At 36.9% G+C, this 17,022-nt stretch overlaps 1 protein-coding gene across 3 annotated transcripts in view; it reads right to left on the reverse strand.

The window, feature by feature from the left end:
* The window catches only part of TM2D1 (TM2 domain containing 1), a 40,184-nt gene extending 23,487 nt beyond the window's left edge, over positions 1 to 16,697 (reverse strand). For 2 of the 3 annotated variants that reach the window (XM_036026190.1, XM_036026191.1), the window contains exons 1-3: positions 16,505 to 16,696; positions 14,578 to 14,651; positions 4,106 to 4,214 (exon numbers count right to left, since the gene is read on the reverse strand). In XM_036026190.1, the coding sequence (XP_035882083.1) occupies positions 4,106 to 4,214; positions 14,578 to 14,651; positions 16,505 to 16,659 (338 nt within the window). In that variant the 5' untranslated portion in view covers positions 16,660 to 16,696. Of the gene's footprint in view, positions 1 to 4,105; positions 4,215 to 14,577; positions 14,652 to 16,469 lie in introns of all 3 variants that reach the window. The other variant, XM_036026192.1, reaches the window with a different exon arrangement.
* Positions 16,698 to 17,022: the final 325 nt, after the last annotated feature.

Genomic DNA, 17,022 nt, shown 5'->3' on the forward strand with positions numbered 1-17,022 from the left:
AGAGCATGGCATCATGGAAGTCAAATGAAGGCAGTGTATTAAGAAAAAAGTGGTCATTCCCAGCCAGGGTACATGCCTGGGTTGCAGGCCATAACCCCCAGCAACCACACATTGATGTTTCTCTCTCTGTCTCTATCTCCCTCCCTTCCCTCTCTAAAAATAAATAAAATCTTAAAAAAAAAAAAAAAAAAGAAAAAAGTGGTCAACTGTGTCATTGTAACAGATGGATCATGTAAGATAATGGTTGAGAATTTGCCACTAAATTTTACCAAGAGGAGATCATCAGTGACCTCAGTGAGGGCAATTCTGGTGACAAAATGAGGGCAAAAGACAGAATAGAGCAAGGTTAAGAAAGATTGGAAGGAAAAAAATTAAAGAAAAGACATATTAGACAACTCTTTTAAGGAGTTTTGCTGCAAAGGGTAGTAAAGAAATAGAAAGGTAGCCCTGGCCAGCATGGCTCAGTGGATTGAGCACCAGCCTGTGAACCAAAGGGTCGCCAGTTCAATTCCCAGTCAGGGCACATGCCTGGGTTGCTGGCCAGGTCACCAGTTGGGGGTGTTCAAGAGACAACCACACATTGATGTTTCTCTTTCTCTTTGTTCCTCCTTGCCCCTCTCTCTAAAAATAAATAAAATTTTAAAGAAAAAGGCACAGAAATGTAGCTGAAGTTATTTTAAAGTCAAATTTGATGCCAGTCTCCTGCTTACAATCCTGTTTTTTGCATTGCACTCACAATCAGGACACTTTCATGGAGTTGGGGAGATGGTAAATGGCCTAGAGATCCTGTTTAAGGCATCCACTATTACAAGGATGGCAGATTCTATGCTGAGGGCAATGGTGCCCCATCGACATTAGAATGGGGCACCAGACTACAAGTAGAGAAATAAATTAGGGGGCTTTGTAGAAACTCAAGCTATATACCCTACTGGACAGTAGCAGTGGAAGAGAAAAGTGAACAAAACTGGGAAACATTAAGAAGGCAGAAACAACCAAACTAAATGTGGGGAGTGAGGAAAAAGGAGAAGTAGAGAATGATTCCAAAATTCATGCTTAAAAAACTGGGTAGCACAGGAGCCATTCAAAAAAGAAACTATAGGAAAAAATGATAGATTCAGTTTGGGATCTTAATGTATAGAAAGATGGTAAGAAAAGTCAAAAGAGTAGATGAATTAAATGAAAAAAGGACCATGGGTATAATCTGGGAGATATCAGGATTTTAGGAAGGAGAAAAGGAATCAAAGAAAACAAAAGAATGTTTTATATTAGAAGTTAAGGAAAGAAAGTATTTTAAAAGAAGGGAGTGCCAACTGCTGTAGAAAGATTAAGAATAAACTACAAGTATACATTTGATATACAACAAAGATGGCTGATAAATTTCAGCATGGCCAAAAGCCATGCTGTATTAAACAGAAAAATTCATAAAAGAGAAAAGAGAAACAAGCCTTTAAAAAAGCTTGGCTGAGAAGGAAAATAAAATTAGAAAAGCAATTATCTATATAAATAAATCATCATAACGAATAATTTGAAAACTGGTGGTATAGAAGAGACTGTTTAATTATTCACCAAACCATTTCTCTTCTTCTCAGGAACACACAGCTAAACTACACAATCTAGCCCATCTTATAGTTAAGTGTAAGCATAACTGCGTTTTGTTCAATGAAACTCAGTTATGGACAGAAATGATATATACCATTTCCAGGTCTGGCCCACAAAACACTCCTACAATGGGTACCCTTTCCTCTTTCCTAGCTGCTGGCTGAATGGAAAGAGCCCTAAGGACTAGATAGAGGAATCCACAAGACGAAAGGAGCTAGGGCCCTGCATGACTACATGGAACAACCATTACTTCCTCCTCACCCAGACCTCCAAGCCAACACAAATTGGATAGCAATGTGAGTGAGAAATAACTTTTACTGTGTTAGGCTACTGAAACTCTAAAAACATTTGTAACAGCAGTTAGTCTGTTCCAACTAATATAAATAGGTGTGTGGCTTAGCAATCAATCAGACATGGTTACTAGACCTCAGCAGGTGGAGAATACATAATGTAATGGCTATATGTGAATATTAAGTGGAGCTTTAATCTAGTATCAATATTATACACCCAAGAAAAACATGTAAACTGGAAAAGGGACACTCAGAGAATGAGAATTTCAGTAGCTGGCCAGTAGCTTGCTCTTTGATGGGTATGTAACTGGATATCCTGATAGAGGAAAATAATGTATCAGGTTATCCTAATTTTATCACTTATTATAATTATCCATCTATCTAACTCCCTTGTTTTGATTCAATGCTTATCAAGCAAACTCTATTTTGGAACTGTAGCATTTACTATAGAAGGGGAATAAGTTGGCTAGGAGACCTGAAGTATCTGGTTTCCTTGACAGTTATAATTCTTATCATAATTGATATCAGTGTCTTGTGAGCTCAATGCAGCTCAGTCAAAGCCTAATCTATCCAAAGGCACTGAAAAAAAAAAAAAATCAGAGGTCCCTGGAAATTAATTAACAGATCATTGTGGTGTTACCATTATAGGTAATTTGAACCTGTAAGGTCCAACCTGAGTAGCTAGCTGTTCTCAACAGATGATATTCTTAGCTACTGTATTTAGAACTATGATATCTAAGACCAGAACTTAATAAATTATCATTTTAAATGTTTAAGGTAGAAATATCAATCTGTAAATTTCAAAATTAACTAAACCATATCTAAATATTTTGGAAATAATTCCTTTTAACACTTTTTACCTTACTAATGAGAAGTCTTAGAACTCAAGAATTCTAAACAATTGACTTAGGATTATACAGCAAGATAGAACCTGAAGCCCCTCAAAAAGGACTCTAATAGTAATTTTTAAGAATTCTAATAAAACTTGTAGATACAGCCAAACAATAGTTAATTCTTGATATAACTTCAAATAGGTATCATCAAATAAATGCAACAATGTACACTATAAAGGTAAAAATACAGTGCCAGCAATTAATAAAAGTGGGTAAAACCAAATTAAGTTTTTAGTACAAAGCAGAATTATAAGAATAAAATGTTAGCTTTACTGTAGCAAAATTAAAAGCAAACTTAAAAGTTCTTTAAACAAAGAATATACCTAACAAAATAAAAGTCACTTGTCTTAATATTTCAAACTAACTTTTGAATTCTGTTTTACATTACCATTCATCATCCATACCTACTACAAAAAAATGAAACCAAGTTTCAAAATTCCTAATATGCAAATGATAGCATTCTTTTGCCCTGGCTGGCGTAGCTCAGTGGATTGAGCACGGGCTGGGAACCAAAGTGTCCCAGGTTCGATTCCCAGCCAGGGTACATTCCTGGGTTGCAAGCCAGAACCCCCAGCAACCACACATTGATGTTTCTCTCTCTTTCTTTCTTTCTCTCTCTCTCTCTCTCTCCCCCCCCCCCCCCGCTCCCTTCCCTCTCTAAAAATAAATAAATAAAATCTTTAAAAAAAAAGTTAGCATTCTTTTAAAACTACAGGTATACAATCCTTTATTTGGACCCTAGAAATCCCTTAAACTTTTTTTTTTTAAATGAGTTTGGGAGGCTTCCCTCCTCTTGAATTTTTTTTTAAGATTTTATTTATTTATTTTTAGAGAGGGGAAGGGAGGGAGAAAGAGAGAGAGAGAAACATTAATGTGCGGTTGCCTCTCACATGGCCCCCACTGGGAACGTGGCCTGCAACCCAGGCATGTGCCCTGACTGAGAATCGAACCTGTGATGCTTTGGTTCACAACCCACGCTCAATCCACTGAGCTACGCCAGCCAGGGCTAGAAATCCCTCAAATTTTAAAAACAGACTTTTTCTGTAACTCATTTGGGTAGCCAAAATGACTAAATTGAAATGGCATGAAACCAGTCAGTCTTTATTTATCCCAAATAATGAACTATAGAACTTTACTTGGTTGGTAAGTTGCATTTATTAAAAAAAAAAATGCACACTTAAAGTAGAGGTTTTCTGATTTAAGCAAAAAGTTAAAAGTTATATTAGTGCAGAATTTTCCCCATAATTTAAATCTATCTTTTCACTCCATGTAATCAAGACACAATGAAGGAAGGTAATCTGAACATTTCAGTAACGTACTTACACATTTCGGCAAGATATAGGCTTGAAAAAACCAACTTCGTTTCCAGTAAAATGTGTTTCATTGCCACTGAAATCCTTACAAGTTATGTTAGGTGCTGGAAAACATGGAGCTAAAGGCAAAAAAAAAAAAGGCAAGAAACAATTTTTTCCTGTAAAGAAGGTAATTGTTTTTAAGACTAGCAAAGCACACAAGAAAACATAACATATAACAAACCATCTCCCAATATAAGCTCTGAAATGAGATTTTAATTTAGACAGGAAAAGCTACATTATCAATAGACAGATATATACATATACAGTCATGTACAAGAGAAAGATAATATGGTATACTGGTGTCAACACAAAAATAGAAGAACTGCCACAGTGCTTTGGATGCATGACCGATCTGATTCCATCTCCTGCCTCTGACAAAGGTGGCAAAGGAAGAAACACACACTCACTTCATCTCTAAGATAAAGAATACTTCTAGAATTTTTGTTGGTAACACACTGGATAATTGGACGATTCATTAAATTTAACATAATCTGGTTTCATATTTTCAGTTTACACCAACTCTTGCCATAAACTAAGATTCTTTTTATCTATTCTAAATAGGTAAATTTATTACTCTAAATGTATTTGTTACTTAGCTCTATTTAGATGTACCTATATGGCCACTTTTGATTCAGAGATAAATTTACTGACTTTTTTAAATGAATTACCTTGTCCCTTAGGTTTTATCTCTTGAAAATCTGCCAGTTTAGGTCATAGTTTTGACTAAAGCTATAGAGTAAACAACTCAAAACTGAGATTAGCTAATGTCTGAAATGTTAGTATATATTCTATATTACTGACTGCAAGGAAATTTTTCAGTATGTTCTATTTCAATGACTGGGGGGCACTTTTACTCCCCAGGGGTATTTGACAATGTCTGGAGACATATTGGATTGTCACAGCTGGGGAGTTGCTACCAACATCTAGTGGGTAGAGGCCAGAAATGCTCCTAAACATACTATAAGACACGGAACACCCTCCTCACAAAGGAAAATTATGTAGTCTAAAACAACCGTACTGAGGTTGAGAAACTCCACTCCAGAACAGTAGTCTTCTAAGAATTTTGCTCACATACTCCCTAAAATAATTTTCTTTAAAAACTAAGTACTCCTTCACACATTTTTGACACCTAAAATTTTTCTTATAGATTTAAATGATTGGAAATATATAATTTCCAGTATAAGTACTGCCATTAAAATTTAAGTGTTACAGCACTATTTAAAATGGAATCTAAATACCACAGCAATTTAATAGCCATCATAATCCAAGAGAATAGATATGAAAGAGCTCTTCTTTAAAATTCAAAAATTTTACATTACTTTTAAGAAAAAGTACACATTCAAAAGCTGAGAACCTGGAAACTGAATTCTTTAAAGATACATTGTGCAGGTGTCCCCCCAGAAAGTTAAATTTAAGTCCTAACCCTCGGTACCTGAGAATGTGAGCTTACTTGCAAATAGGATCTTTAACCATGTAACCAAGTTAAGAAGAAGTGGTTAGGGTGGGCCCTAATTCATTAAGACTGGTATCCTTATAAAACAAAAAACAAAACCCAGGGAAACTGGCCACCCACACACAGGAAGGTGGTGATGTGAAGAGTTACAGGGAGAATGCCAGGTAAAGACAAGAGACCGATCTGGTGTGGCTGCAAGCCAGGGAAGCCAAGGACTGCTGGCCACCACCGGCTCAGAAGAGGAAAGGAAAAATTCTACCCAGTTTAAGAGTGAATTGCCCCTGTCAACACCTTGGTTTCAGACTTGCAGGCTTCAGAACTGAGACGGTAAATATCTGTTGCTTGTAGGCCATCCAGTTTGTAACACTCTGCTATGACAGCCTTAAGAAACTAACTCAAAATCTATCCCTGTTTACCTCTTAGAAAACTCTGGTCACCCCAAAGAGTACATGTACTCCAGTTTGAAGACAGAGGAAAGGCATTAGGCATGTAAGGGAGTAAAAGAGATGTCTGGTTCAAAAACAGGTTTTTTTGTTTGCTTGTTTTTGTTTTTGGGTTGTTTTTTTTTTTCCTTGATGAAAACCATTCTACCTCCACAAAGACTTGATCTGCAAGAATATCTATACATAAACAAGTTTCTCCTCAAAGAGCACCTTTAAATTTTTTCAAATCCTTACATAAGTCCTGGGTTGAAGAACTGTGCCAGAAAACAATTCTATTACTAAGTTTTGGATAATTTTCTTCTAAATGTATTACCTTGCACTTGCTCAGTTTGAAGCTATCACTTTCTTATAGCCTTGTTAGATCTTTCTGCACACAATCTAGAATCAGATCTTAAATAGTTGCAATACAAAATACTGTAATTATGATTCCAGTTAGGGTTATTGTCCAATACACCTTGCCTAACAGAAGTACATTGTTTTTGATAATGATGAAATTTCTGTACAAAAGTTTAAAAAATCAAATGTTTACTAGTGAATTGTAAAAATTCATTATAAAGATTAAAAACTAAGAAATCATACCTTTATTTTTCAATACTATTATTAAAACTTTCATATTTTGACAAATTTTAATTTTCAATGATATATTTTATCAATTCTACAAGATATTATTTGTATTCAATATGAGACACTTTGTATTCAATAGGAGATGATGAAAGAGAAAAGTGCCCAAGGCTCAGAAAGATACAAATAGTAGAAAGATACAAACAGTAGAAAGAGGTGTCAGAGTGAAGGGGAAACCACACTGATACAATAATTCCAAGCAAATTTGATAAAAGTATGAGCTAATTATTTCAAGGGATTAAAAGTAGGTACTTTAGAGAGTTAGGATGAGCTGCTACTCTAAGTATATAGAGAAATGACCTGAAAATATAACAAAAGAACCACTGAGTCTGATCAGATTTGTTTGACTTGATAGAGAACTCCAAAAAGCAGAACTTTAGAAGTGGACAAATCTGGGTTTAAGTCCAAACTCTGTCACTCAACAAGTACATTTGCTTCCTCAGGCAAGTTACAAAAACTCTCAACCTTGTTTTGTAATCAGGGAAATGAGGATAATGCCCTTGTAATGCTAATAATAGGCATGTATGGTGTGTAAGCATGGTGCCTGATTAGATAAAGTGTTCAACAAGTGTTAGGTTCTTCACTCTAGGAAATTAGAGAACTTCAACATTAAGAAAAATAAGAGAATGAACCTGACATGAGAAATAAAACTAACATTGTGAGTGGCTATAAAATTAATGGAAGATTTTCTGAAATGAAATTAACCAACTCAACAGAGGTTCAACAACCCTAGTTTATCCATTTTTGTATACTTTATAATAATTTCATTTGACTTTTGTTTTAAAAAAAAACCCTGTGAAGTAGGCAGAACAATTAATATGTTCCTTTTAAAAACAGGAAAACAGAGGAGGTTCTAAGAAATTGAGTTGATCAAGTCTCATAAGTAGATGATATTTACAAGTCCTAGATTAATATTCATCATTCTTAATCTATACTCTTTCCATCATACCAGAATTCCATGCTTGCAATGATTTCAGGATGAGCAAAAATAAATCAATATGATGAGATTAAAGAAGCCAGTTACCAATAAATCTGTAAAGATAAAATTAAGCAACATGCTATAAACCTGAAAACTATTCAATTTTCAGTTTTCTTGTAAAAACTTTGGCTCTGACCAATGTCTAGAATTTAAATGGCATCAATCTAAGCCAGCAAGTACACAGTATTTCTCAATTATAAAAAGCCGCACTGTCCCTGGCTGGGTGGGGGTCAGTTCATCCTGATACACTAAGGTTTGGGGTTCGATTCCCAGACAGGGCACGTACAAGAACCAACCAATGAATGCATGAATTAAGGGAAAAACAAATTGATGTCTCTCTCTCTCTCTCTTTCTCTCTCTCTCTCTCTCCCTCTCTCTCCCTCCCTCCCTCCCTTTCTCCCCCCCTTTCTCTCTCTCTAAAATGAATTTTAAAAAAATTTTTAAAGTGGCACTGTTTTTTAAGTGCAAAAAGAAAAAAAACTAACATAGAAATAAGATAATGAAGTCTCATAACAGTAGAAAGGGCTGACTTAGGGAGTAAGTAGGTAGTTTGAGATCCTACTCCAGTACACATCATGCTTCTGAACAGAACTTGTGATCCATCAAATAAAAATAAGACTTGGTATGAACTCTGTTCCAGGTTATACTGCATATCAACCAGATAATTAAATGTATCAATCTAGAACTTGGGTGAAAGCAAGTAATAAAAGTTAGCAAAAGCCAGTCCTATATTCATATTTCCAGCATTAAAAGATAGCTATCCTTTGGAAGTGCTGGAGTTAGAAAATCATAATTTTGCAACTATCATATTAAAAAATAGTTCAGGCCAGAATTATCATGGATGCTAAGTCCAGGGGGAAATTTTGATGAAGAACAGGATATCTGCATGGTTGTAATGAGTGTCCTCAAAGACTGTGTATTGGTTGCAAAAGAAAAAAATATTAACTATACAGTGGGAAAATCTGAGTGACAAACATTTAACAATTAACTTTCACTAATGAGAGGCAGATAGATATCATGTGTCTCACACATGAGATGCTGAGGACAAGCCATCACTTCCGTAATTTTTCCAGCCTGAAATGTATAACCTAAATCTAATCATAATGAAATATTAGGCAATCCCAAATGAGGAACGTTCTATTAAAATAAAAGAGACTGTAGTCTTCAAACATGTGTGTCATTAAAGACAAAGCTATGTAAATGTTCCAGCTTAAAGATGACGAAAGGCAAAACCTGACCTTAGAATCCTGTACTGCAGGTAAATGCTATAAAGGCATCACTTGGGCCATTTGTTAAAATTAGAATATGGATAGTAAAGTAAGGATATTAATATAAAAGTTACTGAAATTTACAACTGAACTGTGGTTAAGAGAATATCTCCATTCTTAGGAGAAACACACAAATGTATTTAGGGAAAATAAGTATATGTACATATATACTGTACATATACACAAATTCAGAGTTTGCATGAGTACATAATGATAAAGAAAAAGAATGTGTTAACTATTGGTGGATCTGGGTGAAGGCTGTTTGTACTACCCATTCCTGCAACTCTTCTGTAGCTTGAAATTATCCCCAAATAAAAAGTTTAAAACAACACACTCTTCATGTGACGAATTGATGCTCGCAGTAGTTAGGGTAACGGTTACCCATTACGGCAGGAGAGCGACTATAAGAGAGCACGAGGGGAGCTTTTGCCAGGTTGGCAATGGTGTTTCTTGTTTAGGATGCATTCACACATACATTTAGTTTTTGAAAAATTCATTTGAGTTACACTTACATGCAAATATATTTCAATAAAAACTTAAGAAAATAAAAAACACCTTCTGCCAAAGGAGTGAAGCAAAATTTTGGGAGATGGAGTCTAAATACGTTTGTATTTCTCTGATCAAAAAATTAAAAACACTTGCATATATGTATATGTGTGTATATGTATATGAGTGGGGACTCAAAAAAACCCTGGAATTATCTCCTGGAGGGCAGGCCACTTGTAGTACAGCTTTTACCAGCTAGGAAAGTGTTCTAGGAACCCATCTATATCAATGTACCAGCCAGCACTGTTGTGAGAGGCTGTATTCAGCTTCAGTGAATTTTTTTTTGAAGACTCTTTCAGAGGGTTTGCCTGTTTCATTATGGGATTTACAAGCACGCCTGCCCACACCAGGCTGAGTATTCAGCAGTTTTTGAACAAAAATGTCACAACCCCTGTGTTCCATCCTCCATATTCACCTGATCTTACCCCTAATGACTTTTTTATTATTTCCCTGGATGAAAAAGTCCTCAAAGGGAAACATTTTGCCCATGTGGAAGAGGTGAAACAAAGAATGGCGGAAGTACTAAAAAGAATCAAAAACGACAAGTTCAAAAACTGTTTTGAGCAGTGAAAAAAAATCTCAATAGGTGCATTACATCAAATGGAGAGTACTTTGAAGGTGACTGAAGATTAAACTAGTAAGAATAAATACACAATTTTTATAAATAAATTCCAGTTTGGGGGGAGGTCCCTCCCTCATATGTAAATACATAAATCTAGGCAGAACATTCCTTGAGGGTAGAGATTTGTCTTCTGCCATACATCATCTACACCATGTAGCAGAAGCCTGCCATGTAACCATTTCTCAATAATACATTAATAATTTCTGAATAAATTTTATATAAATTAATTTTCATAATTGTTTTTGGATTATTCAATCAATTTAATTAAATTATTTATTACAAATAATTTCTCAATAAGTAAATATGGCACTGGACAAACAGGGAACCATTTTAAGATCACATCAATTTATAGTCATAGTTGAATTTCCTTTGACTTAGGCCCCAATTCCTACTCTCTACCCCCAAACTTTCCTCTTTGTAAAACATTCCTCCGACTCATTCCTACATAGAAAGTACAGTGTTAAGAAAATGAAACTCTAGTTAACTTCTAATCAAGATAACAGCATAGGCAGACATGGCTTGCTTCTTCCCAGAACCACCTAAAAATTACAACTAAAATACAGAACAACCATCTCTCAGGAATGACAGATATCAAGCTGAAGGTAAGTGTCACAAACTACAGAATTAAAGAAACCACATCCATCCAGTCTGGTAGGAGAGGCACAGACACGGAAAGCGCTGCTCCCACACCCACAGGCATAAAAATTTGGGAGGGGTATCTTGGGAGCAAGGAATCCCAGATCCACACCAGGCCCCTCAGCCCAGGGTTCCAGTGCCAGGAAGAGAAGTCCCCACAACTTCTGGCTGCAAAAACTAGCAGGGATTGAGTCAGTAGAAGGAACTGCTGAAGCCCCAAGCATTTCCTCTTAAAGAACCCACACATGGACTCACCTACTCAGCCTTACTCCCTCTGAGCTCTAGCACTGGGATAGCAGCTTTGAAAGGCACCAGTGGTATACGGGGAGAAATAAGAAGAGACTGAAGTGTCTGGCATCAAGGGGAGCAGAGGCTATTATCACTTTGCTAAACCTTTCCCCCTTAGAGCCAGTAAGCTGGTGCCTTATCTGAGACTCCACCAACCTGGATAACACTGTTGACCACGTTGGAGGTCCCCAGAGGCTCTGCCCCACCCAACATACTTTGCCCACCCAAGCTGCTTTTCCATAAGAAAGGCTCGTCTTGGCTCCTAAATCCTATCAAACAAGCAACAGTGGCTTTAGTGAGCCCTAACTGCAGCCAGATTAGATTCCATTTCTGATTGCTTTATGACTCAGGTAGGGTGCTCCTGGCAAAACACAGGTGGGAATAATCTTGGCCTGCACCACCTGAGAAAGCCCAGGGTCAATGCAACCAGTGAACAGCTATAGACCACACTGGAGTACAACCATCTTGTCCCTGCACAACTGATCCTCCATGGACAGCCAAGGTTGATGGTCAGTGTTCACAACCAGTCCTTGCAGCTGACTGGCCTGGGTAAATCATCCTCATTGATCTGCCAACAGCAACCAAGGCTCAACTAGAAGAGGGTGTACTCAAACCACACAAAGAGCACACAGCTTGGGGGATAGGGGAGGCTGTGCCACTGGATCCCACAGGATACCTACTATGTTAGGCCACCCTACCAAGACAGGGAGTCATCGCAGTTCTACCTAGTACATAGAACAAATACAGGGAGGCTGCCAAACAAGGAGACAAAGAAACATGGCCCCAATGAGATATCAAAACTCCAGAAAAAGAGCTAAATGAAATGGAGATAAGCAATCTATCAGACACAGAGTTCAAAACACTGTTTATAAGGATGATCAAGGAACTTAGTGAAGACCTCAGCAGCATAAAAAAGACCCAGTCTGAAATGAAGGATACACTAATTGAAATAACAAACAATTTACACAGAAACAATAGTCCAGTGGATGAAGCCAAGAATCAAATCAACGATTTAAAACATAAGGAAGTAAAAAACAACCATACCGAACACAGAGAAGAAAAAGAATCCAAAAAAATGAGGATAGTATAAACAGCCTTTGGGGCAACTTCAAGAAGTCCAACATTCAAATCATATGGGTGTCAGAAGGAGAAGAGAAAGAGCAAAAAATTGGAAACCTATCTGAAAAAACAGTGAAAGAAAATTTCCCTAATTTGGTAAAAGAAATAGACATGCAAGTCCAGGAAACACAGAGAATCCCAATTATGATGGATGGAAGGAGGCCCACTCTAAGACACATCATAATTAAAAGGCCAAATGTTAAAGATTAAGAGAACGGGAACAAACTTAAAGGACACATGGACAAAAACTAGGGGGAGGGTGGTAATGGGAGGGAAGTGGGGACGGTTGGGGGGGGCTGGATTGGGAGTAAAAGGGAGAAAACTGTATTTGAACAATGATTAAAATAAAATAAAAAAAAGATAAAGAGAGACTCTTGAAAGTAGCAAGAGAAAAGAAGTTAGGTACCAGATGGTTGCCAGATGGAAGGGGGGAGGGGAGAATGGGTGAAGAGGTGAGGGAATTAAGAAGTACAAATAGGTAGTTATAGAATAGCCATGGGGATGTCAAGTACAGTAGAGGAAATGGATCAACCAAAGAACTTATATGCATGAGCCATGGATATGAACAATGGTGGGGGGATTGCCTGGGGGGAGTGGGGAACATGGGGTAGAGGAGGGCAAAGGAGGAAAAATCAGGACAACTATAATAGCATAATCAATGAAATATAATTTAAAACAACGAAGCTTCATGTTTCACAGGTCATTTTGATGTCCTCTCTGCTCAGGACTTAGAAGTGATTCACCATGGCCACTCCACTAGCCTGGGCGTGTTTTAAGAGCAATTAAAAAAGACTTCCTGTGGACATAGCTTCGTGAATGTTGGGCTGAGATGGTAGAACCTATCCCAGCTTTTGGCTGGACTGCTTTGTATCATGAACAGATTGTTAGTCCATGCAGAAGTCCTGCGATGCATATTTGTCTCAGAAACAACTTCTTTTTAAAATTATGATAATGATACAAAGCCACTTATTTATTAATCTACAACAGACACTTAACTGGAGAGCACAGCTCTTTTGGGGCACAAGCTACTCTTGTTATTATATAATTTCCTTAAAAATTCTCATACCTGCAAAGAACTCCAAAGGATAGAAAATGCTTTTTTGAGATAGCTGACTGCCTGCTTCCTAGCTTAAAGTTAGATACCTGAATCAAAACAGTATTCAGATTTCCAATATCTTTTATATCAGTGGCTGAATATTTGAAAGCTGATTCTTCTTCATGAGAGTTAACTTTATTCTCTGTATTTCAAAAGCACGATATAGGTAATAAGTAACAGGCGAATATATAAGAGACAAATCAGAGTGTACTTATATATTAACTTAAAGAATAGGTGATTCCTTGCAAAGTTCCTTTAAAGTTTAGTACATCTAAATTAAATAAATGTATACATGTTAAGCAATGTATACTACATAAATCATATTTGTATATAACCTATGACATACAACAAAATATCAATTATAAAATTTAACACAACTTACTTTCAAATACCTCTGCTGACTAGAATCAGGTTGACAATGTGACCAAATATAAAAATATAACAAGATAAAAAGATGTTTTTAACAAAAATAATTCATTTAATCTCATTTACATATTAATCTGTTCTACAGCTTTCATTTACAAAAAAATAAAAATTACTGGCTTATTTCATGTCTAGTATATTAAACATCAATATGTATTCAATAGGTGCTCTTTTCTCAAAACAATACTATGTAATTACCAGCATTATGTATCATGCCAATAAGAAAATCAAATAGCTCCAATATAACTCTACCTGCCTCCCTTCCAACATATACCGTTTCACTTTTCAGGACGATGCCAAACCAACTGAGCCACACCACTCAGGGCACAGCCTTTTAGAAGAAAAGACTAAATAAAAAATTATGAATTTTTATCTGGCATTTCACATATTTTAGAATAACAGAAGCACCCCCAAATCACTAGGCTGAGGGTTTACTATCTAGTATCAAAATATCTCTAAGAAAATACTGATACAAAATAAATAAATAAAATATTGATGCATACTTAAAATCCTTACCATACTGTTTTCGTACTTAGGATGTACCTAAGTATATTTTACAAGTACATAATGTGGGTGGGTGATGTAGCTGTCCACTGTACCTTATTGGACTAACAGTCTCATTTCAAGTTTTTTACAAGTAATTAAAAATCTAACTAAAGAAGCACCTTTGCATAACATAGGTTGGTAAATAAGGGCATCAAGACAGTTATATAAATTGATTCCAAAATTTTAAAAAAAATGACAACATAAAACTTCCCAGTTTATATAATTAAAGAGAGTAAGATTTTTAAATTCCCTAGCCAGTTCTCCAATTTCAAGTTGTTCTGGAAATTGAATAATGTTATAATTTAAGAAAAACACACTAATTACTTTTAGTGATCATACACTGATCTATGAAATAATGTTTTTAAAATTATGTTTAAAGACACGTTTTTTGAATTCTTACCATGAGCTGTATAGTTTGTACAGTTAACTGGTTCTTGTGTAGCATCATTTATTTTTGGACCTTTACAAATATATTTAAGAAAAGTTAAGGAAACATGAACTCTATTGCAACACAAAACATACCATCTGTTTAATATCTCCTATATACTCATGTTTATATTCATATGTAAAGAGAGGCTGTTAACTTGTCCAGGTCAAAAAAACACAAGCACAAACTGTCAGTGTCACAAAATAATACCCAAACCTTAATTTATTACAGGAAAAGTGTATTAATCTAGCAAAGAATGCGATCCTTAAAGAACGTCAGTGAGAGTTTAAGCACAATGGAAAAATGATAATGAAAAATCTTTACCAAATTATTGTAAGAGAGCTTTAGGGTTAAAAAAATCAGTTTTGGGACTTCATTGAACTAATTTCGGGGGCCCCAAGTATAGCTATATACATAATTTCATGTAACACGAATAACCCTGTGAGGTAGATACTATTACTCCCACATTCCAGAAGCACAAACTGAGGCTCAAAGTTTGAGCGACTTATCCAAAGTGATACAAGTGATAAGTTGTAAAGTCAGGTTTCCTGTTCCAAGCCTAGGGCACTGCCCATCAGACTGCAAGGAAGATGGTGTTTTAGGTGGGTCCACATAGTCTCCCCAACAGGGTTTTAAGCTTTTAGAAACACGTGTAATAATTATCTTCTTATAGATATTCAAAACACGTGAGTGTTTTTCTGCTTCCTAAATATTTTATTGACACTATAATGAGATAAGAAAGGTATTTACAGATGTCTGTGAAGATAGAGTCCGGCACCTGTTTAAGACCTAACAGCTATTTTCCAGTTATCATTACCTCAGAGTCCTATATGTCAGTCACTGCTCTCTAGGATTCACACCGCCCACTGTCTTGGAGAGAACCACCCTGATATTTTTGCCAAGAAAACTCAACTTACTAGATGAGTGAAAAATCAAACTCCAAGCAAAATGGTATTCAACAAATTAGAGCTATTCTGGAAAACAAAAAACAAAAACCGCTGTCTTTCAACTTACACAAAAATACTATAGAATTTTCTTAATTTTAAGATTTTTTCCCTCACAGAATCTTTCTTGTATCTCTGGCTTCCATTATTGATTTTTCTGTTACACAATTTGTATAAAACTATCTAATTTTATGCAAAGTCTATTTTAATTCGAATGCAACTGCATTTCATATTGTCCCTCAGTCTATCAGAACTGTTAAAATGAACAGATCTCCTCAAACCCTTTAGCCTTAGTTTTCTTTTCTGTAAATAAACAACTAACATATAGTCCCTACTTTGTGCTAGGCATTATCCTAAGTGATTCACCTGTAGTACTAATTTATCATAACAAACTTTTAAGTTGGTTCCATTGTTCTCTATATTTTTAATCATGAGAAAACGAAGTTCAAATAATTTGCCCATCATTACAAAATGGAACAGGAATTTGTCCCAACGGTCTGGCATCTCACGGAATTTGAAAATAATATACAGTAATACACGTAAAGTTAATGGATAAATGGATTACCTACACTGGCTTTACCGCTATCAACTACTATTTGTCTCACAAGTCAGCAAACTTCCAGGGAAGAGCCGTCAACCTTTTTATTACTAGTGCTAGATCACGACCTTGCATACTTCAGGATCTATGTGTTTGGTGAACAAATAAACCCCCAGTTTTTTAAAAAAGAGTGGATCAGAAGAGGAAGCGCAAACCATCGTAAAATCACAAGGAAATTCCAAAGGGTGGCCTGCATTTAACATCCCTAATCTCTCCTCACCTCCCAGGGTCCCTTGGTCATTAGAGGCCACAGGTCACCGTTTCTTTCGGTACAACCCTAGCCCGCGTAGAGGGCCACAACCCACTGGCGACCCCAAATCTACCTCGCCCCCAAGGGGAAGCGCCACACAGAGGATATTGTCCCACTTTGAGGTCCTCGCACTTAAGCGGCTCCTCGCCCCCGGCGGCGGCAGCTCCCCAGGGTCCCGTGGTGACTGACACGAACCACAGGAAACCCAGCAGCTGGACGGCCACTGTTTCAGCAGCCTGACCTAAAGGGCAGGCGGCCGCCATGCTGGGGACCGGCACGTCCCCTACAACTTCCGGTTCCGCCTTCGCCTAGGCTCGGGAGTGAGAAGGGCGGGGGGAGGCTAGCTCTTAAAGGGACCTTGCAACTGCTGCACGCAGGTTGTTGACCCTGACAGCCAGCTCAATCAGCTAGGAAAACTTTGGCTGGTTTTCCAGCCTGGAAAAAGAAGACTGTTCAAGATTCAGCTGCCCTCCATCCATCCCATTGTTCACTCTCGAGCCAGCTCTGCTGTGACTTTTCTGTCTGCAAAAGTACCAGCGGCGCCCGGCGATCTTATAAAAGACTTTACGAACATTATCTCCCTGAGTCGTGGTAGGATATGGGTTTGCAGAAAACGAACCTGGCTC

The sequence above is a fragment of the Phyllostomus discolor genome, chromosome 5 (assembly GCF_004126475.2).
Source record: "Phyllostomus discolor isolate MPI-MPIP mPhyDis1 chromosome 5, mPhyDis1.pri.v3, whole genome shotgun sequence".
NCBI lineage: Eukaryota > Metazoa > Chordata > Mammalia > Chiroptera > Phyllostomidae > Phyllostomus > Phyllostomus discolor.